General features: G+C 50.1%; 1 protein-coding gene across 1 annotated transcript in view; it reads right to left on the minus strand.

Moving 5' to 3' along the window:
* Positions 1–868: 868 nt before the first annotated feature.
* Clptm1 (CLPTM1 regulator of GABA type A receptor forward trafficking) overlaps positions 869–22808 on the minus strand; it is a 30982-nt gene continuing 9042 nt past the window's right edge. Inside the window, exons 3-14 of the mRNA XM_057763105.1 lie at positions 13077–13200; positions 12233–12391; positions 10066–10183; positions 6910–6995; positions 6229–6349; positions 5418–5662; positions 4833–4926; positions 3303–3493; positions 2947–3042; positions 2529–2664; positions 1683–1850; positions 869–1581 (exon numbers count right to left, since the gene is read on the minus strand). Coding sequence (XP_057619088.1) covers positions 1310–1581; positions 1683–1850; positions 2529–2664; positions 2947–3042; positions 3303–3493; positions 4833–4926; positions 5418–5662; positions 6229–6349; positions 6910–6995; positions 10066–10183; positions 12233–12391; positions 13077–13200 — 1810 coding nt within the window. The 3' untranslated portion in view covers positions 869–1309. The remainder of the gene's footprint in view (positions 1582–1682; positions 1851–2528; positions 2665–2946; positions 3043–3302; positions 3494–4832; positions 4927–5417; positions 5663–6228; positions 6350–6909; positions 6996–10065; positions 10184–12232; positions 12392–13076; positions 13201–22808) is intronic.

The raw sequence follows: 22808 nt of genomic DNA on the forward strand, positions 1-22808 counted from the left end.
TCTGACTTCCTTGCTTGACTCAGCAGGGTGGGGAAGCAGGTGGAACCTTGGGTGGTCCTTGGTCCAGGGTCTCCTCACAACATGGATGAGTCTACAGTGTCTGAGAAGATAGGGTGAATAGCCAAGTGGTTATCACTTCTCTAGAGTGAGCAAACCCAGTTCCTGGTACTGACAGCTCAGCTGGCTCTTGAAGCCATTGTTTAGGGACATTGCAATGCCAACCAAGAATTCACTCTGTACTGTTGCAGTCCAGGTGGTAAACTGGTACAAGACCCATTCAGGCATCCCCATTGAGGAGTGTTGAGTAGGACCTGTTCCTCTTGGGGGTGGCCTCTTTACTCTATACTGGTAGTGTCTAGTGTTCCAACCCTGCCTGGTTTCATGTAGCTGAACCTCAGGGACACTAGATGTTTTCAGCCAGCACTCTCATGGGAGTCTAAGATGAAGAATCCTTTGGGAGGCCCCTTGCAGGGCAGTATCATGTGTTTGGGTACATGTGCCACCATGTATGTGCATGGAAGCAGACAACACTGCACCTGGTTCCCTCCTTTCTGCCTTATGTGTGTCCTAGTGATCAATTCAGACTGTGCGGCCTTCTGCACAACAGTAGTACAAACCCAGGGTGTCAGGGCTATGTAGCAAATGCCTTCACCTACCGAGCCGCCGCCATTTGCAGCTCAGGTTAGTTCTGACTCCATGACCGGTTTATGCAGTGCTGGGCATTGCTCATGCTAGGTAAGCAGTGTTTAAAAAGCTAAGAAACAACCCCACATCTGCATTCCCTGTCATTTACCTCCAGGTCTCCCTCCCAGACTTGAGCCAGCTGCCCATTCCAGGCAAGGAAGGCAGTGGAGGTGTAGTGGTTGAGCTTAAGTTAAACACCCATATGAATTTATTAAATCCAGACTGTGTTAAAGGGTGGCGGTCTGGGAGCGGGGTGGTCAGGGGATGAGGGACAAGATGATGGAGGACCACAGGCATCCCACAGAGGAGCCCTGGCCCCTTCCCCGCCTGGCCCACCCTCGGCGCCACATTGGCTTCATCATGATTCCCGATGGTGCTGGGCTGGCAGGGCGAGATGTCTGCAAATACACAGGAACAGACGAACAGACAAGACGACCCATGGTGTCTTCACATACATACAGCCAGCCCCGGCCCGCCTGGCCCTCATCTCACACACTGGGCCCTGGCCCTAGGGGGCCTCCTGCCGCCCTGGCCCGATCTGTCCAGGAAGAGGGCGACAGGGAGGGGAGGGGAGGGGCCGGGGAGGTGGGTGGTGGTCACCAGGAGCAGATGAGGACCCAAGTGGCTAATCCATTTTCTTGTCCTCTGCTGGCTTTGGAGGGGCTTCCTGGGGCTGGCTGGCAGTACTGGCCTCAGGAGTGGCCTTTGGGACTGTGGAGGCATCCTCTTCAGTGACAGCCGTGCTGGACACAGGTGTGAGAGCCCCTGCCGCAGTGGGCGCCTGGGCTTTGGATGCTGCTGCTGAGACGTCTTCTCCACTCATACCAAACTCGTTCACACGGGTGGGGTCAACGCGGTAGATCCACCGTTGGTAGAGGTAGATGAAGAAAACCACATCTGGGGGAAGGGGCTGTGTGAGGTACATGGCCCACCCCACCGGAGAATGAGGTTCTTTCCTGCCCTCTGCATCCCACGTCCCTATGTCCCCTGGGCCTCACCGTCCCGCAGGCAGCCAATCCGATACATGACAGGCATCTTGATGACAAAGGCAAACAAGTCATCAATGAAGGTGTTGAGGGCCTTGTAGGTGAGCATTCGCCACGGCAAGTGAGCCACAGACTTGAGCTTGTAGTTGATGAAGAGCTGGGGTGTCATGGTGATGAAACCTGAGGGAAGACAAAGGACACCATGACCAGTCACCCCGGCTCACTCTGCTTTTCCAGCACAGTCTACTCCAGGGTCTTTACATTTTCTTTCCAACAATTTGTTTTGTTTTTTGAGACAGCGTCTTAGGCTATAGCCAGGATGGCCTTGACCTCAGAGATCCTTCTACTTCAGCCTTTCAAGTTTAAAAGTATAGGTTGAGTCATCACACCCAGATCTTCATGTTGTCTCCCTGGTCACCTCTAGGGACTGTTTAGACATCCTTTCCTCAGAGTGGTTCCTAAGCCCCCCCTAAGTGCACCCTTTATTGTCCGTACGTATCACTTGCTGTGAATGCTTGGCTTCTCTTTGTACTTTGGGGTCCCCACAACACAGGAATGCCTCTCTTTGACCAGGCCAGAAGCCTCTTTAGGGCTTCCTAGTCCCATGCCTGCCTACACTAGATGGGCATTGTCTGAAATGGGTCTGCCTTCCCTACTGACCAGTGAGCCCCAGGACAAGACTTGGCTGCCATGCTCACTATAGCTCGAGAACATGGGCCTGAGATGGTCTGCTGGTACCAGCCCTCTAGGTGGGGCAAAGTCAGGCCTGGCAGCCAGCTTCAAGGCTGTGGCCTACAAGAATGATGGGCTTGACACTATGGCAGGCCCTCCAGGTAGGGTAGAGCTGAGCCTGCTCACCAAAGGTCAGCAGGAAGCCGTAGAGCATGCTGAGCACCCACGAATACCAGCCCTTGTGCTCCAGGTACAGAAGGCTGTAGACAGCATAGCAGCCCAGCAGCGGAAAGAGGATCCATGACAGGTACCGGAACGCCATCTGTGGGGGTCACAGGACGGGCTGGGACTGGCTCTGCAGGCCCTGTTCAGTGGCCCTACTCCTTGTCCTCTTCCACCCACACCTGGTCCAGCAGGCTGGGCCAGGGGAATTTCCAGGTGACTCTGGGAACTCTGGACTCAGCCAGGAAGTAGATGCGGCAGGTGGGGAATACAGGGTGTGATATGGGCCTGGCAGTGATCTGGCAGGCAGGACCAATGGCCCAGCCTGTCTCTCATGAGTGTGAGTGCTTGGAGACCACCCCAGGGCCAAGGGGTCACTCACATCATCATATACTTTGGTTGAAGACTCAATGTAGGTAGACTTGTCTTTGAAGGTTGGGCAGGGGAAGATTCCTGCCACTCGGTGCTCCCGGTCCAGCTGCAACCGGGAAGGAGGTCAAGGTCAGCTGGGATCTGACTCCTGCCACTCCCCAGTCAGAAAGGCCCCTGCCCTTCCTCACTCCTCCCAGTTCCCCTGCCCTAATGTGACCCAAAAAAAATCCCCTGTTGCAAAAATCCCCTAGGTCTTGGGAGCCAGGCAGGCGTCGGGAAACCCCTAGAGACCAAGGCAAGGCCTGGCTGGGCAGGCGACCCCCTTCCCAACCTGCAAGCCCCACAGCAACATGGTGCCTGACTCACCCGGACATCCATGACTTTGGTAATCTTCCAGAGGTCAATAAGGACCCCAATGAAGACGCTGACCTGTACCACGAAGTTGGTCTCATTGTCCAGGATATAGAGGAGAACTACAAAGGACTGGAAAACGCCAAAGAAGACAGAGCGCACTGACAGCCCCTCCAAGGACTGACGGCTGTTCCAGAACTGGATGTCTGCAGAGGGTGTGGGCACAGGCAATTAGCAACCTTCCTTGGGCTGCACTTTCTCTCTCTCACAAAAGCAGAGGGCACACGGGACCTTTTCCATGGTCACATGGGACAGGAACACCCTGTACCATGGGGTTGGTCCCTTGTTTTCTAGTGAGGACATTCAGGTGTAAGGAGACAAAGTTAACAACCCCGAGGTGTACAGTCTTGTATGGCAGAACCTGGGCAGACACCAGGTCAGTATCACACAATGCTGCTTCCTGGACAGGAAAATCCAAAGTACATGCTTGGGGACCTTCTCTTCTGGCCTCTCACTCCAACTATGGCTTCCTTGGGGCAGAGACAAGCCCTGGTTTCTGGTCTCCATGTGGACACGTGGGGGAGCTGAGTTGATGACATCCTTCTATTTCCTAGTCTCCCCCTGGTGTCTGGCTTCTAGGTCACAGTAGACCACAGACGTATAGGACCCCAGGCCTTTGTGACACAGGAGCATGGACCCTGGTTCACACGACCAAACGTGGGGCTTAGCACACCCCACTCACAAGGTCATCCATCCCTCAGGACAGTGGGGGATCTGGTACAGGGAGCAAAGCCAGGCTCACGTCTGCTGCCATGATGTGTGGCAACACCTGTACCCCACTAATCTCTATGCTGTATCGGTTTTGTTGTTTAGGGTTTGTTTTGTAGTACTGGGGACGAACCCAGCACACACACAAGATAGGCCAGCCCACCCTCTTCTCTATTCCAAGGCAGCATAGCACAGGAAAGCTCCCTATGTAAGGCCTTCCAGGAGAGGCCACACCGAGAACTCCTCCAGTTTGCCCACCATTTTCTCTTGCTTCCACTGTGCAATGTCAGGTTCCCATCACTCCTGCCAATCCCAGGAGCTTCAGGACATCTCCCAGCTCCCTGCACTGTGGGCCACAGGCCTAAAAACTGACCGAGCACCTGGAATGACTGCCACAGCAGAACTGTGCAGCTGCAGGCCAGCAGTTCCAGTCACTAAGCCTCTGTTTCCTCACCTGGAGTTGAACAGAGCGATGGGCTGTTCCGTAACTGGGTAGACGCATGCTGAGGCTTCCTGACAGGCAGGGTACCGGGAGCAGCCCCGGGGCTTCCCTTTCCCTTGGCTTTGGAGTTCCCCGCCCTGCTTCCTGGTGTTGCCACCCTGGCCTTGGCCCAGGCAGCAGGCCCAGCCCCTCCCTCAGCTCTGTGCCTGGTAGGGTCACTATCCCTCCAGCCCATGAGGCCTCTAGAGTACAGGTGAGAGACCCCAGGCACAAGAAGAAACAGGGAGGAGATACTGCCTCTGCAGTTACCTTGATGTCCCAGGACCCATGCCTACCATTTTTGAAAGCCAGGAACTCAAAGACACTGTGGACGATGGAGACGATGATGGTGAGTGCCAGAAGATATGGGCTGGTCTCCAGCAGGGCCACCTGGGGAGGGGAGCTTATGAGCATTGCCCTGTCACTGCTACGGCACCTCACTTTCAAAAGCCATTCCCCTATGTCCCTGGAAACCCTAGGCAGGACCTGGTAAGACCACTATAGACCTGCTCTAGGGACCACGAGAGAGACAGCATTAGCTCAAGACCAAAGCAGGCCAGGGGAAAGGCACAGGAGAATGAGCCAACACAGGGGTCAGACAGAGAGGTACAAGAGAGAACAGGAAAGAACAGTGGAATGGTGGCCCAGACAAGCCAAGCCTAGACCCAGAGCACAGAAGATGATGATAGGAGACAGAAAGGGACTGAAAAGACATGAGGAGAAAGCAAGGAACTCCAGTCAGGGAGCCATGTCACCAGGGTTGGGGACCCACTTCCTGCCTGTTGCTTGGAGTGGGGAGCCTAGGCAGTTGTGAAACCAGGTCTGGGGGAGCACTGGGTGGGAGTCCTCACTTCCCCTTGGGCCATGGCCACCCCACACACCTTCACCGAATCCTGTTCCTCGTCTGATTGTTCATACAGCTCGTCACCTAAGAAGTTCCAGGGTGACTTGGTACTCTGTGCAGCATAGAGTTGCCAGCGCCACAGTGACAGCGGACAGAAAGAGACACGCAGTGGAAGGCTGGCCAGGCTCTCGTTGATGGGGTAGTAATCCTTTTGCAGGTTCCAGTAGTCATTGAAATAGATGATGGGGTAGTAGTCGCCACTCACAGCATCAAACTTCACATCTGTGGGCACACAGGGTGGTGGGCACTGCTCAGCCTGGCCTAGACACCACATACCATTTCTTTTCTTTTCTTTTGGTTTTTCGAGACAGGGTTTCTCTCTAGCTTTGGAGCCTGTCCTAGAACTTGTTCTGTAGACCAGGCTGGCCTCGAACTCACCTGTCTCTCCCTTCTGAGTGCTAAGATTAAAGGTGTGTGTCACCACTACCCGGCAACATATAGCATTTCTTGATTGTGCCATGAGGAGCAAAGGGTTCCCTGAACCTCCAGGGAAAGCACGTAGTGGCAAAGGCAGTGGCCTTGAATGAAGGCCACTAAAGCTTGTCTCTGGTACAGCTTACACTAGAAGTCATGTGCCCCCAGCTCTATAAAGTAGTAAGAAACCAGGTGTGAACCTACACTCAGGGACAGTCTGCGGGTCATTCCCTGTAGTGGCCAGGCCTTGCCCATGATTAGTATGAGAGACAAGCCAGAGGGCAGAGGCACAGCGTGGTCAGGAGAGCGTACAACTACAAGGGTCTCAGATGGGGTTGGGGAAGACAAGGCCTTGGGCTTTTGGCTAGGCTTACATTGGTCCAGTGGGGGTGGCACGCTGCCCTTCACCCATGGGGTGTGGTCATCCACGATGTTGATAGTGATGTTGGGGTGCCAGTGTGAGATCACTTCCACAGGGCCATAGTCCTCAGCCCTCTGTAGGGAGATGGGAAATGAACAGCAGGCCTCAGGCAGTGGCCCCACAGCTACCACTGCTCATGCCCTCCCCTGACAAATGGGGTAGAACAGCAACCCTACAGCCATGTCTGGGAGGCTCACGCTGGAGCCCATCAGCTACTAAGCCTGCAGCAGACTTGAGATCCAACCATTCTCTACCTTCTCACCTGAAGGTAGGAGAGGCAGGCTGCCAGGAAACAACGCCTGGCCCAGAAAAAGCACCTTCGCATCCCCTCTCACAGCGTGGTTCTACTCCACTCTGGGACCATGCCTCCTGCCCAAAACCATGGGGTAAAGCGAGCTCATGTGCCTTCAGAAAAATGCCCTGGTTTGCTCAGCCCACCATCTCCAGTGCCTGTTCTGTGCCAGCTGCACAGTGTCCATGTAGCCTCTCTATTTGCTGCCCCTACAACTGAGATGGGCTCATGCTGCGGTGGTCACATCCCTGGACTCCTCCCAGGGAAGGTAACAGAGGTGTGTGCCACTTGGCCTGACCAAGGTTTGTCTGCAACTAGACGACACTAGCCCCTTCTGCTTACCTTGATCATCTCCGGGTCAGCCTCTGTCTCTCCTGTTAGTAGGTTCTTGGTTTTCTGAAATCGCCTACGCTTGTATTTGTTGATCACTGTAGACAGAGAGAGGTGGGTGAGACCTGGAAATACTTAAAAGCCTAGATTCCAGAATGCTGTCCCATGGCTGCTGTGTCCTGGCTTCCCTGTTGCTGCTGACTTCACTTGGGCAGCCCCAATCACCCGCTAATCTTGGGAACCATCACTCCACCTTTACAGAGAAAGACTGCTGGAGTCATCTGAGCAGAAAACAGAGCCTCCCTTCTCCAAACTTGCTGGGCCACTCCCTAGGCCAGCAGGGGACATCCATCTGCCTGAAACCCACACCAGGCCATTGATCCCTTCCTCAAGGTCTCCTTCCTGAATGGTGGTGGCCACTGTGTTTTTCTGAAACAGCAACTCACTATGTAATCTAGGCTAGCCTTAAACTTGAGGCCATCTTCCTGCTTCAGCTGGGGTTACAGGTGTAAGCCTCCTCTCCTGGACAGTGTCATTCCTCATGGCCCTCCATCATCACACACCCACCTGCCTCTAGTTCACGCATGTGCTCTATGCCCTGGGCTCAGGGGCAGGCCACACACGGGGGAGTCAGAGGACCATTTCAAAGAAGGCCTGGGGCCAGCAACGTGAGAAGCAAACATGAGAACTCCGACACTGTGAATCCCCAACCACAAGTAGACTCACTTCCCCTTGCTACAGTTAGGCTGGCCAGAATTCCCGCCACCTTGCCTGAGACAAGAGCAAAGAGCTGACCACACCCTCTCAATTTGGATACCGCCAAGCTCTAATTAATGTTGAGAAGGAACCTAGTGGTCCAGCAATCCCAGAGAGTTAATGGCTGAGACAAGAGGATCAAATTAAGTTCAAGGCCAGCCCAAACAACCTAGTGAGATCCTCTCAAAATAAAAACAGCAGTTGGAGAGATGGCTTGTGAGTAGAGCACTAGTGTGCAAGTACACCTACAGAGGCAAAACGCTCAAATACAAAAACTCAAATAATCAAAAAGAACAAACGTGGCCGTGCATGGTGCACGCCTTTACTCCCAACACTCAGAAGGCAGACGCAGGCTGTGAGTTTGAGGACAGCCTGGTTGAGTTACAGCCAGGAAAACAAAGAGACCCCGTCTCCAAACACAACAATAACAAAAAATTAAAACTGATAAAATGGGCTCAGGACTGTTAGTGGTAGAGCCCCTGCCTAGAGTCCCCCAGTGAGGGGCTGGGGTGTGGATGAAAGCACAGCAGTTGTCTAGTGTGTGAGAAGCCCTTTATTCCCAGTACTTAAGAGGCCGAGGATGCAGGAGGATCTTTGAGTTCAGCGCAAGTCTGGTCTATAGCGCGAACTCCAGGACAGCCAGGGCTACACAGAGAAACTCTGTCTTGAAAACAAAACAACACAACAACAAAAAAGGATTCTAATAAGAAATGCCTCAGTCCCATGGGAACAGAGAAGCCCTGTTCTGGTAGGCCAAGCTTCTAAAGCTGCTCCATCCAGTATGGCGTCACAGGTGCCTAGTACAACTGGGGTGTGACACATATTCAGTATGACATTTGTTCCCAATGGGAAGTATCATATTTGTTCTTTCTGTCAATTCCATGTTGAAACAATGTTGAGTTCAGCATTCATTTTTCTCTTGGTGTGAATGCATGCCTGTGTGTGGAAGCACATGAGTGACTGTGGGCCTGTGGAGGCCTGAGAAAGATACCAGCTGTTTTGATTGCTTTCTATTTTATATAGCAAGGTGTGGCCTTGAACTGGAAGCGAGGGCTTGCCAGGCTGCCTTGGCAGTTTACATGGATGCTGGGGAGACAACTCTGGTCCTCACTTAACTACAGAGCCATCTACCTGGCTACTATCTTTGCTTGTGATCTGGCTATATGGCCTAGAACGTACTATGTATTCCAGGATAGCCCTGAGCTCACCACCCACCTGCCTCAGCCTCACAGTGCTGGGATTAAGGTATTCACTAGCACGTGTGGCTCAGTCCACTCCAGTCCACTCCTGGCTGTTGTCACTGTTGATAGGTAGGTAGTTTCCTTATTTCCCTATAGTCTTTTTATAGCAGTTAAGTTATAGACACCTCCTCCACAGACAGTGCTGCCCCAGATCTTGGGAGAAAAGAGGGCTGTTTTTTTTTTCCTTTTTTTGGGGGGGGTGGGCATAGGGTATCACACAGTCCACACTGGCTTTGAATTCCCTAAGTAAGCAAGGATAACCTTGAACTTCTGCTCCCTCTACCTCTCCGAGGCCGGAATCTGGGTGTACACATACCTGGTTTGCTGCACAAAGGATCCAATCCAGGGCTTCCTCATGCTAAGCAAGAACTCTGCCAACTGAGCCCCAGCCTTAGGATGCAGCTGCTTTCAAGGCCCCTGCTCTGTGTCTGACTCTGATCAGCTCCTTCCCTCCACTCCAGCCAAGCTTATTGTCACCTTTCGTCCAGCAGTTCTATGCTCCACCTGCCCAGTCCCCCACCCCCTTGTTTTTTTATTTGTTTGCGCATTTGTTTTTCAAGACAGAGTTTCTCTGTGTAACAGTCCTGGCTATCCTGGAAGTCACTTTGTAGCCCAGGCTGGCCTCAAATTCACTGAGATCCGCTTGCCTCTGCTTCCCAAGTGCTACAATTAAAGGCATGCACCACCACTGCCTGGCCACCTGCCCTTTCTTACTCTTTGCTTTTACTGAGGCAGTTTCACTAAGAAGCCTAGGCTGGCTTTAAACTCGCCACTCTGCCTCAGTCTTAGCCCTCAACTCCCTAGCTAGGATGCCAGGCATGCATCACACCCAGATTCACCGGCTCTCACTTGCAAGTCCCTGAGTGTCCCAGAGCTAGGAACAGACAAATGAGGCCAGTACCTGTCTCACCAATCTTTTTTTGTTTTGTTTTGTTTTTCGAGACAGGGTTTCTCTGTGGTTTTGGAGCCTGTCTTGGAACTAGCTCTTGTAGACCAGGCTGGTCTCGAACTCACAGAGATCCACCTGCCTCTGCCTCCCAAGTGCTGGGATTAAAGGCGTGCGTCACCACCGCCCAGCAAAGCACAGGGTTCTTGCCCGCTCTATAGGACTGAGACTTTGCATGTCACACTCCAGACATGGTCCACCAGGATCAGAAGGGAGGCAACTTACTCCGGGACATGTGGACAGTGGCAAGTCGGCGGTACAGGGCCTTCTGCCGAGGGTCTGGGTGGAAGCCACTCTTGGTGAAGTAGACATGGATATAGATGGATCCATTCTGCTGCACACTCTACAAGAGAAGGGAGTAGAAAATGCCAAAGCTGCTTGTCACTTGCCTACAGCAGCTTCCATTTACTTCTGACTCTCCAGCTACTTCCTGAGGACTCAGGGCATAGAGACATCTGACTGGTTCTGCCTCAAGTGCTGGAGCAAGATAGACTGAAGGTCAGGTCCCAGAGGGACCGAACACTGAGAGTTGGTCCTGGCTTCCATAAGCTCAGGTTTCCTTCACAGGACTCAGGGCCTCAACTGTGGGATGCAGGTCATCCCATCACCGCAGCAAGGCCTTCCCAGAGCATCCAGCCAAGGAACTTGCCCACTGGCCTGCTCTAGTGCGTCAGGATGCCCATCACTACACTTCACTGCACTGCACTGTGACAGGGTCATGACATGATCCTGCTTTGCTGACAAGGCTCTGGGTGCTCACATACTCAAGGGTTTGCAGACAGAGTCAGAACCCAGTTGTTTGAAAGCCACCTGTGGCAGTATATGCCTCTAATTCTAGCTATAGCAGGAAGATTGAGAGTTTGAAGCAAGTCTGGGCCACAAAGGAAGATCACATTATGATAAAACAGAAAATAACCAGACTGTGAGCCCATGACCCTCCTTGCTACCCCAAACTCCATGGGCCATCTCCTGCTGGCCCTCTGGCCAAAGGCTTCCTCACCTTAGCTCTCCCAACTGCCCAAGAATGGGGACTTTAGGGGAGGAAACCCAAGCTGTGAAGGGAGGAGGTGAACTGTGCAGGGCACTGGGAAGGAAAGGAGAGCCCAAGTCTTCTGTCTGTGAGCTTGGCCCACACTGGGTCCTCCTCTCCAAGCTCCCAGGAGCTTCTTGGGAGGTGGGACCTGAGTCCCCACGACCAGCTTACTGGTTCCCATGCTTTTCTGAACCTCAAGAAAGGGCCTGGGATTGATAGTACAGTCAGCAGTTTCACTAGAGTCACAGAGATCGTGTCTGCTCAGTTCCAGCCACTGAGAGGTAGGGCATTTCTCTTCCCCATTCCCAAAGCCTGCTGGGCACAAAGGACAAGAGCTCTGCCACACCGTGAGTTCAAAGCCTACCTGGATAACTCAGCAAGCCCCTAGCTCAACATGTAAAGTAAAAAAACTGGAGGCCGAGGTCATGTGTGACAGCACATTTTATAATCCATGGAGTTGGGATATTAAGGCAGAAAGTTTAAAGGGTTCAAAACCAGCTTCTGTTACATAGCAAGACTAACACCTGAGCTACACAGACTACCTCAAAAACTAAAACCCACTGGCAGGGGATCTAGCTCAGCTCTATGGTACTTACATAGTGTGCAAGATAGATGCTCTAGGTTCAACTGCCAACATTAAAAATAAAAGACTGCTGAAGTTCTGTGTGTGCCCAGTCCTCTGCTGGACAGTGATGACACAAACACTGCTAAGCCCCACATTACCCTCCTAGGTCTCAAGGACTGGTGAGAAAGATCTGTGCCTAGACAGAAGACCCAGAAGCCTAGCCTACAGAAGTCAACAGGCCGTGAGGCTAGAGAACATACTTAAACCAGCTAAGAAAGGCTTCCTGGAGGAGGCAGGCCTTGGACCCAGAGCTAGAGGGTCAAGTGACTCTTCCACTAGATACTTCCTTGGGAAAGCCACCAAGCTGCAACTAACCCCAGTTTCACCTATCACACTGACAGTAGACAGTGACAGTTACATGAGACAGTAATAGTTACATGCTTTTGGTTTTGAGACAGATCTTCCCATAATTCCTGGGTTGGTCTTGAACTCATGATAATCCTCCTGCCTCCGCTGTCCAAGTTTCTGGAACTATAGGGGAGTGCTACCATCCCCAATCGCAACACTTCTCAGTTTACGGGGTACAGAGGTTTCCATGCATCAGCCTGGCTCGGGCCTGCACAGCAAATGCCCCATCACCATTTATTTGTATAACCTTGAAGCTATGCTGTTTGGCATCATCGTGCTAAGCAGGCCCTCAGGGACAGTGACCGATGGCTAACTGGCTAAAGCTGGGGAACACACCACACTCCAGGTGGCTGCAAGGACCCAGGCCAGAACAGGGTAGGGGTTACCTGAGGGATATCAAGCTCTGCAAAGTGCTCATAGCAGCCATCCGAGTTCTCCCCACTAGTCCAGTCGCCGTACACCAGGTCATGCTGCTCCCAGAAGAGTGCTGAGGTGGCATTGAAGTCTGTGAAGTGCTCGTGCTCTGAGATATACACGTGCAGGTTCTGTGGAGAGAGGAGGGTGTTGGGATCACCAGTCGGACATTCATGGGATGTCGGTATTTGTGGACAGCGCCTAATGCAAACTGGTAAACTCAACTTTTGCTTTTGTCTTGTGCTAGCTCTGCCCTGAGCTATGACATCAAGGAGCTTCAGATTGGCAATAATGAACTTAAACACAAGGGGAAACAGGACCACCACAGATGGCTGTGGAGACCTGGGACAAGCAAGTCAAAGGCCAGTGCCTCAGAAGGGGAGGCAAGCTTGGTGACCCCCTCCCCTGTTCAGCCCGGCTCCGCCCTCATCAGGATCCACTATTCGGTAGTAGTCTGCTAATAGGCTGGGAAATGCAGCAACAGAATCAAAGCAAATATGGATCTAGGAGGGGCTGAGCGGTCTGGTGACTGTGCCATTAACCCAGTCACCCTGTTGCCCACGACCCACGAAGGCAAAACATGTTTCTGGAAGAAAACTCCCAACGGGTGCACAACAACCAGGAAGACTGCTACATGAGGTCCCCAGAGTCCTGTTTTCTCAGTCTCTTGGGTGGCACAAGTCACACGCACTGATGGGGTAGAGCATCCGAGTCCCACGTGTCCACAGAGCTGAGAGCAGTCAGGAAGTGTCCCATCCTGCTGGCCCTCAACACACCACTCTCCCAGCCCTCAAGTTCCTTCCCACCTAGCATTACCATTAGAGTGTCTTTGGGGAAGAGGTTGCGGCTGGCGACACGTGGGGCTCCTCCGGGTCCTGACTGGTCCTGAGGGGATGGCCCTCGGCGGAACCAGCTGCTGATGGCCCAGATGATGAAGATCCTGAGGAAGAAAGAAGCAGCAGGTAAAGCCCTATACCCTATGCCAGCATCTAGTGGATCAGCCTCCACACTAGCCCCTGCTTTCTGAGGGCTGAGGCAGTGAGAAAGCGGTGGCAGGGCTAGTGAAGGCAAGGTACTATCTTGGACAGAGGCTGCCATCCACACAGGGCCACCACCTTGACCTCTCCAGGACCTCATACCATGCATGGGAACAGGGCTCAGACACTCAGGCTCAGAGGTGGGAGTCTAAGGCAGTCAGGTAGGTGCTTTGGCCCCAAGAGGCCTAAGGAAGATCCAAAGACCTAGACTCTTCCCACTGTACTAGCAGAAAACCTTAGTGCAATTACTCTCAGTTTCAATGGCAGACTAAGAAAGATGGAGGTAATCGGTTAGTCTTTTTAGCCACAGAAAACCAGTTCCAGTGGTGGTGGTTTCTTTTTTTGTGGTATTAAGAAATTGAGCCAGGCCAGGTGGTAGTGGCACAGGTCTTTAATCCCAGCACCTGGGAGGCAGAGGCAGGTGGATCTCTCTTGAGTTTGAAGGCAGCCTGGTCTACAAGAGCTAGTTCCAGGACAGGTTCCAAAGTTACAGAGAAACCCTGTCTCGAAAGACCAAAAAAAAAAAAGAAAAAAAAAAGAAAAAAAAAATTAAACCAAGGCTTGTCATATGTCATATGAGCCACACCTCAGCCCCTGACTTGTGGATTCTAGGCAGGTGCTCTACCGCTGAGCCACACCCCAGCCCTTCACTGGCGGGTTCTAGACTTTGGCACTTAGCTATATCCTAGCCATTTTATTATTTTTCATTTCGAGCCAGGTTCTTATTAAGGTGTCTGAGCTGGCCTTGAACTTGAGATTTCTTCTTCGATCATCTGGCCTGGGCTGTCAGGCCTAGCTTGAGCAACCTTTTCAGACTCATTCTCCCAACCAAACGAATCAAAAAGGCTTGACAAAGCTAATTACCAACTGTGGTGCACACTTACGATTCCAACACTTGAGAAGTGGCAACAAGAGGAACAGAAGTTCAAAATCATCCTTGACAACACAGTGAACTCAAGGCCCAAAAACCCAAAATAAAATATAAATGCAAATCAGTAACAGCAAAACAAAAAAATTAGACAGATGGCTGAGGAGCTGCTGCAGACTGGCCTATGGCTACGTCTCTGGACGACTGTCTTCATTAATTGACACAAGAGGACCCACTGTGGGCGGTACCTGGTGACCCCAGGCTGCGTAACAACGCTGTATCTAAGCAAGTGAGTTAACCAACAAGCAGTGTTCCTTAAGTTTCTGCTCCAGGCCCTACCGACTTCCCTCAATGTAACCCAAAGAATACGCCAAATAAGCCTTTTCCACCTTGGGTTGCTCTTCTCAGAGTATTTTAGCAACAGAAAAGTAACTAACACCGCTTCTAACTCCAGCACTAAAGGACAATGCCCTCTCCTGGGCTCCGCACGCACACTGCCGTGTGGACCACACATACACATACTCACTCTCTCTCGTACACACAGAATTTCTTTTAAAATTAAGACAAAACAAAAAACTGCTGGGCAATGGTGGCGCACACCTTTAATCCCACCCAGCACTCAGGAGACAGAGGCAGAAGAATCCCTGTGAGTTTGAGGCCAGACTGGTCTATAAGAGCTAGTTCTGGGACAGGCTCCAAAGCTACAGAGAAACCCTGTCTCGAAAAAAAAAACGACAAAAAAAAAAAAAAAAATTAAAATCAATCAATAAAATAAAATAATTTGGTTTTACAGAATTACTGTATGCTAAAAGATCTATAGGAATAGCATGCAGTTCAGTGGTCAGGAGCTTATCTAGTGTATGCAAAGGCCCTAAGTTCCACTCTGCTACTTCACACAATCTGTACACACATGCACGCACACACACATTATACGAATGTATTTTATATTTAATAATACTGACGTAGCAAGGCTACAAAGGACCCTCCCTATCTCCATCAGAGGAATCAACCAACTTACAGATCAAAAACACTAAGGAAATAAAAAACTGTAACTGGGCTTGGTGACAAGCTTGTAATTCAGGAGGCTGGAGCAGGAGGATCCTCTGAGCCCAGAGAATGAAGGCCAACCTGATTCTGTCACATCCTGTCTTCTGAAAAGCAACGGATTTGGGGTTGGGCTGACTGAGCAGCAAGCCCCAGGTAGTCTCTCTTCCCACAACCAAGGTCAAGGTTTCAGACTTATTCAGCCACGCGTGGGTACTAGGAATCTGAGCTGAGGTCCTCATGCTTGACCACTGGGTGGGTCATCGCCCCAGCCTTGGTTGGCTTTTTGAGTAAGTCTCACTCTATAGCTGAGGTTAGCTTAGAACTCACAGCCCTTTCTACCTCAGCCTCCTGACTGCTAGAACTACAAGTGCAACACCCACTCTCAGCAAGACTCGACCTCTTGTGACCTCTGCTGGGGTGTGAAAAGCATGCACCTTCCCCGAGTTCTAATGGCACTATACATGGAGCATGGTGCCCACACCATCAATGTTTTCCCTGTGTGAGCTGCTCCAACTATTTCATCAGGGGAAAAGGCATGTACAGCTCCCAGGGTGGAGCTCAGTGACAGAGGCTGTCCTGGCAAGTGCAAGGCTGCAAAAAACACAACAAAAAACAACAACGACAAATTAAAAAACCCACTAAGTGGAAAAGTACTGTGAGTGAACGCTCAGTGGGTTGGTACCTCCTAGCCGGGCCCCATTAGGGCAGGACCGGGCACAGGGACTTGCCTCTGCCTGTTGAAGCCAAGGAGCCCTGGGGTCTGGGGTCTCAGGGGCTGCAGCCCAGCTGAGCCACCTGCTCCCAGTGCACAAAGCTGACAAAGGTCTGGAACCCGTGCTCTCTGGGGACCCCTGCGGCCTCCGGTTTCCACTTCAGTAAGTACTCCAAGGGAGAGCATGGGAACAGCACTGCCCCTGTCAGAGAGGCCTTCTGTCCCCATGTGTGGACCAGCGCTTTCTCGAGTTCATGCCCTAGTCACTTGGAATGCATGTGAGGCCATCAGAAAATCACCTCTGGAGCCCTCTCAAAGGGCTTGTGGGAAAAAGCTCTTCCTCTATGCACCCAGGCCTTCCCAGGTTTCCAAACTTCTCTGAGTAAAGCAGGCATGGTGGCTCATGCCTGTGATTTCAACACCTGAGAGAGTAGCAAGCAAGAGGACTGCTCAAGTTCCAGGCCAGACTAGACTATGGAGTGGGACCTAGTCTCAAACCAAACCAAAAACTTGCTTAAAAAAAAAAAAAAAAAGGAGCCGGGCGGTGGTGGCGCACGCCTTTAATCCCAGCACTCGGGAGGCAGAGGCAGGCGGATCTCTGTGAGTTCGAGACCAGCCTGGTCTACAAGAGCTAGTTCCAGGACAGGCTCCAAAACCACAGAGAAACCCTGTCTCGAAAAACCAAAAAAAAAAAAAAAAAAAAAAAAAAGGCAATAAATCCTCTATCCCACTACAAATAGCCTCCATTTATATTTATTTGTTTCTTTATTGGCTTTTCAAGACAGGGTTTCTCTGTGTAGCCCTGGTTGTCCTGGAACTCAGAGATCCACTTGCATCTGCCTCTGAGTGCTGGGATCAAAGACGTGCTTTTTGTTTGTTTTCTGTTTTTTTTGTTTTTTTTTTCTTCGAGATAGGGTTTCTCTATGGCTTTGGAGCCTGTCCTGGAACTAGCTCTCGTAGACCAGGCTGGTCTCGAACTCACAGAGCTCTGCCTGCCTCTGCCTCCTGAGTGCTGGGATTAAAGGGATGCGCCACCACCGCCCGGCAGGCGTGCTATTTTTACAGTCACGAGTGCATAAAGCTTATAAACCAATGAGTGTGACAGCTCATAACTGTTAATTCCAGCTTTCGGGAGACAGAGACAGGAAGATCACTAGGAATTTAAAGCGAGCTGGAGCACAGTGAGTTTAATGTCAGTCGGGGATACATAAGAAGTTGCTATCTCAATATACAAACAAACAAAACAGCAACAAAACACATGCACAGTGCGATGCGAGACAAAAACAGGAGCTGTAGCTCAGGAGGTAGGCATAACTTGGCATAGCCAGGCTCTACATTCCCCAGTACTGTCAAAAAGAAAAGCCAAGAGAAGAAGCACCTGCAGGTGTGTGCGGGCACACACACAGGTATGTGTGGGCACAAGCATGCATGCACGAGAACCAACCGTCTCTCTCTGCTCCTTTCCATGCCCCAGTCCTTCTCCAGCTCCACTCCAGGTGAAGGAAGAGTTTAAATCATGCACATCATCCTAACACAGAGGGCCACTGTCACATTATCTGTTTCAGGGAGCTTTGTGTATCACATCACTATGCCAGAATCTTGGTTCTCATTTCTAAAACTGGCACCCAGGCTGGAGAGAGGGCTCAGTGGTTAAGAGCAGTGGCTGCTCTTCCAGAGGACATGAGTTCAATTCCCAGCACCTACATTGTGGCTCACAACTCTGTAATCCCAGGGGACCTGACACCTTCATGCAGACATAAATAAAAGAAGTTAAAACAAAAAAAAAAAAAAGAAAGAAAAAAAAAAAGAATCTGGCCCAGGTGTGTGATTCACACCTTTAATCCCAGCACCTGGGAGGCAGAGGCAGGCAGATCTCTTATGAGTTCCGGGCCAGGCAGTTATATGGTGAGGTCCTGTCTCAGTAAAGAAAATGAAACAAAAATTGAATTCTACAGCTTGTGTGACTGATGTATGTAGTGTGTTACTATGCAAGCCTGGTGACCATGTAAAGTGGGAGAAAACTCCACACAGCTGTCCTCTGACCCCCCCACACCTTCACTGCAGCACATACCAGACCACCAACATCAAATACAAACAACACATAATTAAAAAGTAAAACAACCTCTATGCTTAGCATATTTGGGGCTCTTAGTTCCAACCACAGCAACACACACAGACACACACACACATACAGAGACATAGACTCACACAGACAGACATATGCATACAGACAAGACACACAAGACACATACACAGAGGACTTGAAATGGATGAGATGGTCTATGAGCAGCCGCCCACACCCTCCTGATGTCTGCTGCCACTAGTTCTAAGAAAGGAAACGAGCCTGCAGAGGCTGAATTGGAGCCCCCTCTGAAGGCTCAGTACTAAGGCGCAGATTTCCAGATATGAACTAATGAAAAGCACTGGGAGGGTGAGGTGCAGGCCTTGAGGAAATGAAGGGAAGGACTTGAGCGAGCTAACCTGTCCTAGAAGTTGCTTGGCGCATGAAAGCAAAAAGTAAGCCAGAAATGATGGCACAGATTTGTGATCAGCACTCAGGGAGTGGAGGCAGGACTGTCCCAAGTTACATGCCAGTCTCGGCTACATATCAAGACACTGTCTCAACTGAGAGAGCGGGGGGGGGGGGAGGAGAGACGGAGAGGAAGGGAGAGGGAGGGAGAGGGAGGGAGAGGGAGGGAGAGGGAGGGAGAGAGGATGATGATGAACAAGGAAACCCAAGGAGCTGGGCATGTAGCTCAGTTAACAGAGTGCTTGCCTAGCATAGAAAACCCTGGGTTTGCTCCCCAACACTGTATAAACTAGGGGGACAAGGAAGTGGGAGGGGCAAAATAGGATCAAAATACGTATGTACAGGTATAAAAATGTTATAGAAAGGCCATTATTATGTATAATTAATATATGCTAATAAAAACTTTAACCTCAATACCTAGGAAACAGAGGCAGGGGGATTTCTAGTAGTATGAGGCCAGTCTGGTCCACACAGTGAGTTTCACACTTGCTTCTAAATAAATAATTAAATCTTTAAAAGGAGCTGGAGAGGCTAGAGATGGCTCAGGGGTTAGGGCTGCTCTTTTTTTTTTTTTTTTTTTTGGTTTTTCGAGACAGGGTTTCTCTGTGGCTTTGGAGCCTGTCCTGGAACTAGCTCTTGTAGACCAGGCTGGTCTCGAACTCACAGAGATCCGCCTGCCTCTGCCTCCTGAGTGCTGGGATTAAAGGCGTGCGCCACCATCGCCCGGCTTTGGCTGCTCTTTCAGAGGACCTGGGTTCAATTCCCAGCACCCACCTGGCAGCTTATAACTAACTGTCTGTAGCTCCAGTTCCATGGGATCTGACATCCTCACACACACATTCAGGTAAGATACCAATGTATATAAAAGAAAAATAAATTTAAAAGGAGCTGAAAATTTGGTTTAGCCACCTTGACAACTGATCTCACTCCTCAGGACCCACATGGTCACAGAAGAAAGCTGACCCCAAGTTATCCTCTGACCCCCACATGCACACCATGGCACATATGTACATATACAAACAACCAATCAATAAATGTAATCTTGTAAAGGTTTGGTTCTGTTTAGTTTTCAAGAAAGGAGTTGGGGCTGGAGAGATGGCTCAGAGGTTAAGAGCATTGCCTGCTCTTCCAAAGGCCCTGAGTTCAATTCCCAGCAACCACATGGTGGCTCACAACCATCTGTAATGGGGTCTGGTGCCCTCTTCTGGCCTGAAGGCAAACACACAGACAGAATATTGTATACATAATAAATAAATATTTTAAAAAAAGAAAGAAAAGAAAAGAAAAGAAAAGAAAAGAAAGAAAGAAAGAAAGAAAGAAAGAAAGAAAGAAAGAAAGAAAGGAGTTCTCTGAGTAACAGCCCTGGCTGTCCTAGAACTCCTTTAGACCAGGCTGACATTGAACTTATAGAGATCTGCCTGTCCCTTTCTCCCCGCAACTGCTGGGATTAAACTAATCAAAAGGGCCTAGCAGAAGGCTCAGCAGGAACCTATGTGGCAGAAAGAAAACACAAACTCCCACAAGTTCCCTCTGGCCTCTACACATGTGCTGTGGTACACATGCATTCACAACAGGTATTCCCATGCAATAAATGAATGAATGAAAGTACAAACACACAGACAGGAAATAACAAGGAAATCTGAAAGCACAGGGCAAGAAGGGAAGACGAGAGAAAAAGGGATAAGGAACAGATTCCACGGCTGAGAAGCCTGGGCACAAACGGCAGGAATGACGCCAGAATATGACTGAAGACTGCAATGCAAGTCATGTTTTTTTTTTTTTTTGCAGTGCTGGAGAGAGAGCCTAGAACCTCAAGCATGCTATATAAGTGCTCTCCTGCGAGCCACACCCATGCCCTCTATAGGGACTACCCTTCTAAAACAGCAGCCACCCCCTTTTCTGTCACACATATACCTCCTTCCCTCTGGTGACAGATTTTCATGGGATCCCTAGGATGAATTCAGCTGGGAATGCAGTTCAGTTAGCAGAGGGACTTGCCCAGCACACACGAAGCTCTGAGTGGCATTCCTAGTACCATACGTGGCATACAGGTATGGTGCCACATGCCTGTAATAACCATGTAAGAAACTGCAGAGGTGGAAGAGGATAGAAGTTGAGGGTCACCCTTAGCTATAAGTTTGAGGCTACCTTGAACCACATGAGAACATGCTTTAAAAAGAAACAAACTCCAACAGGGCAAGACATGGTAGCATGCGTCTGGAACACCAGCGCTCAAGATGCTCAGCCTGAAAGACTGCCCCAAGTTCAAGCCAGCCTGAGTAACAGCTGCCTAAACAGAATAAGGGCCAGCAAGATGGCTTAGTGGGTGAAGGTCAAGCCTCTACCAAGCCTGAACCTGAGTCTAATCCCAGGTCTTAGGTGGAAAAAACTGGATTCTGAAAGGTGTCCTCTGTCTCCCAAATTCTTATACACACAAAGTTTTAAGTTACAGTTGGGCAGTGGTGATGCACTTTTAATCCCAGCACTCAGAGGCAGAGGCAGGCGGATCTCTGAGCTTTGTCTCAAAAAAAGGAAGAAAAAAATTCAATATATAACTAGAGAGACAGCTCGAGAGTTAAGAGCACTGGGTTGGTCCCCAGAACCCACAAGCTGGCTCACAACTATGCCTACTCTAGTCCCAAGGAGTCCTATGTCCCTTTCTGACCAAGTACACACACACAGTACACACAGGCAAAACACTAATACATATAACATAAATCTAAAAAATCTTTTTCTTTTTTTGTTTTGGTTTTTCAAGCCAAAGTTGCTCTGTATAACAACTCTGGGTGTCCTAGAACTTGCGCTGTAGATCAGGCTGGCCTTGAACTCACAGAGATTCACTTGCCTTTCCCTCCCAAGCGCTGAGATTAAAGATGTGCAGCACCATAGTCTGGCAACCTTTTTCTTTTAATGCAAAATGCGAAAGAGAGAGAGACAGAGAGAGACAGAGATAAGAAAGCAAAACAAAACAAACCAACCAAACAAACAAACAAAAACCAACCACAGGGGCTGGAGTGATTGCTTAATGGTTAAGAGCACTGACCCCTCTTCCAGATGACCCAGGTTCAATTCCCAGCACCCACATGGTAGCTCACAACTGCATAATTTCAGTTCCAGGGGACCCGACACCCATGGCAAAACATCAATGCACATAAAATTAAAAAAAAAAAAAATCCTCTATCCAGGAAAATACGAGGCTCCTAATGTCTGTAAACATTAGATACATCTGCTAGACCTAGTGGCTCACACCTGTAATCCTGGTACTCACTCATGTCTGAGGACTGGACTAGAGAGTGAGACCCCGTGCAAATACAACACATGCCTGCATCCCTACTGCTCAAGGACTAAGTGTGTACTGTGCATGGTCCCTAAGCAATTATGGTAGGTCTCATGAGCCAGGAGGATCACTGTGAGTTTCAGGCCAGCAGGACTACATACTGAGAGACCCATACTAAACAAGAGAACACAATACCTATATCTGTTGTTAATGTAAGGCCTATTTATAGAGCACCAGCTCTATAAATTTCTTTCTTTTCTTTTCTTTTTTCTTTTTTTGTTTGTTTTTCTGAGACAGGGTTTCTCTGCAGTTTTGGAGCTTGTCCTGGAACTAGCTCTTGTAGACCAGGCTGGTCTCGAACTCACAGAGATCCTCCTGCCTCTGTCTCCTGAGTGCTGGGATTAAAAGTGTGCGCTGCCCAGCTGACAAGAGATTTTCTAAACTACACGAGAAGACACAGATGTGTGCTATGCACTTAGTATGTCACTGCACGAGTGGCACGGGCACATGCTCAACAGCCATGCACTGTGTTGTGTGAGGGCACAGATCATTTCTAAGCTTAAGGGAAAATCTTCCAAAGCCGAGCCTCTAATTGTTTCTAGAAAACTTCTCCCCTTTCAGTGCCTGGTAGGACTCCATTTCCCATACAGAGGGGGTTTTCAGCCAGTCCTTGCTTCAGGCCCGTCACTTCAGCATTTAGAAAGCTGAGACAGGAGGGTCAAAGGTTCAAGGACTTGGGACAGTGAGATGGCTCAGCGGATAAAGGTGTGTGCCGTGAAGCCTGACCACCTGAGTTTGATCCCTTGGACCTACAGGGTAAAAGAGTAAGCTAACTCCCCAGTTGTCCTCTGACCTTCACATGTGTACCTTGTCAATGCACACCTTCCTATGCACATAAAGTTAATAAGACAATGTAATTAAAAAGTTCAAGGCCTGCTTGGACTACATAGCAAGTTCAAATTCAGCCTGGCAACTTAGTAAGACTGTGCATTCAAATAAGGGGCTTGAGGTGTGCCTGTGCCTCAAGTACACCCAAGGCCCTAGGTTCAATTCTTGATACTACCAAAAAGAACACCT

The sequence above is a fragment of the Chionomys nivalis genome, chromosome 2, assembly GCF_950005125.1.
Source record: "Chionomys nivalis chromosome 2, mChiNiv1.1, whole genome shotgun sequence".
Taxonomy (NCBI): Eukaryota; Metazoa; Chordata; class Mammalia; order Rodentia; family Cricetidae; genus Chionomys; species Chionomys nivalis.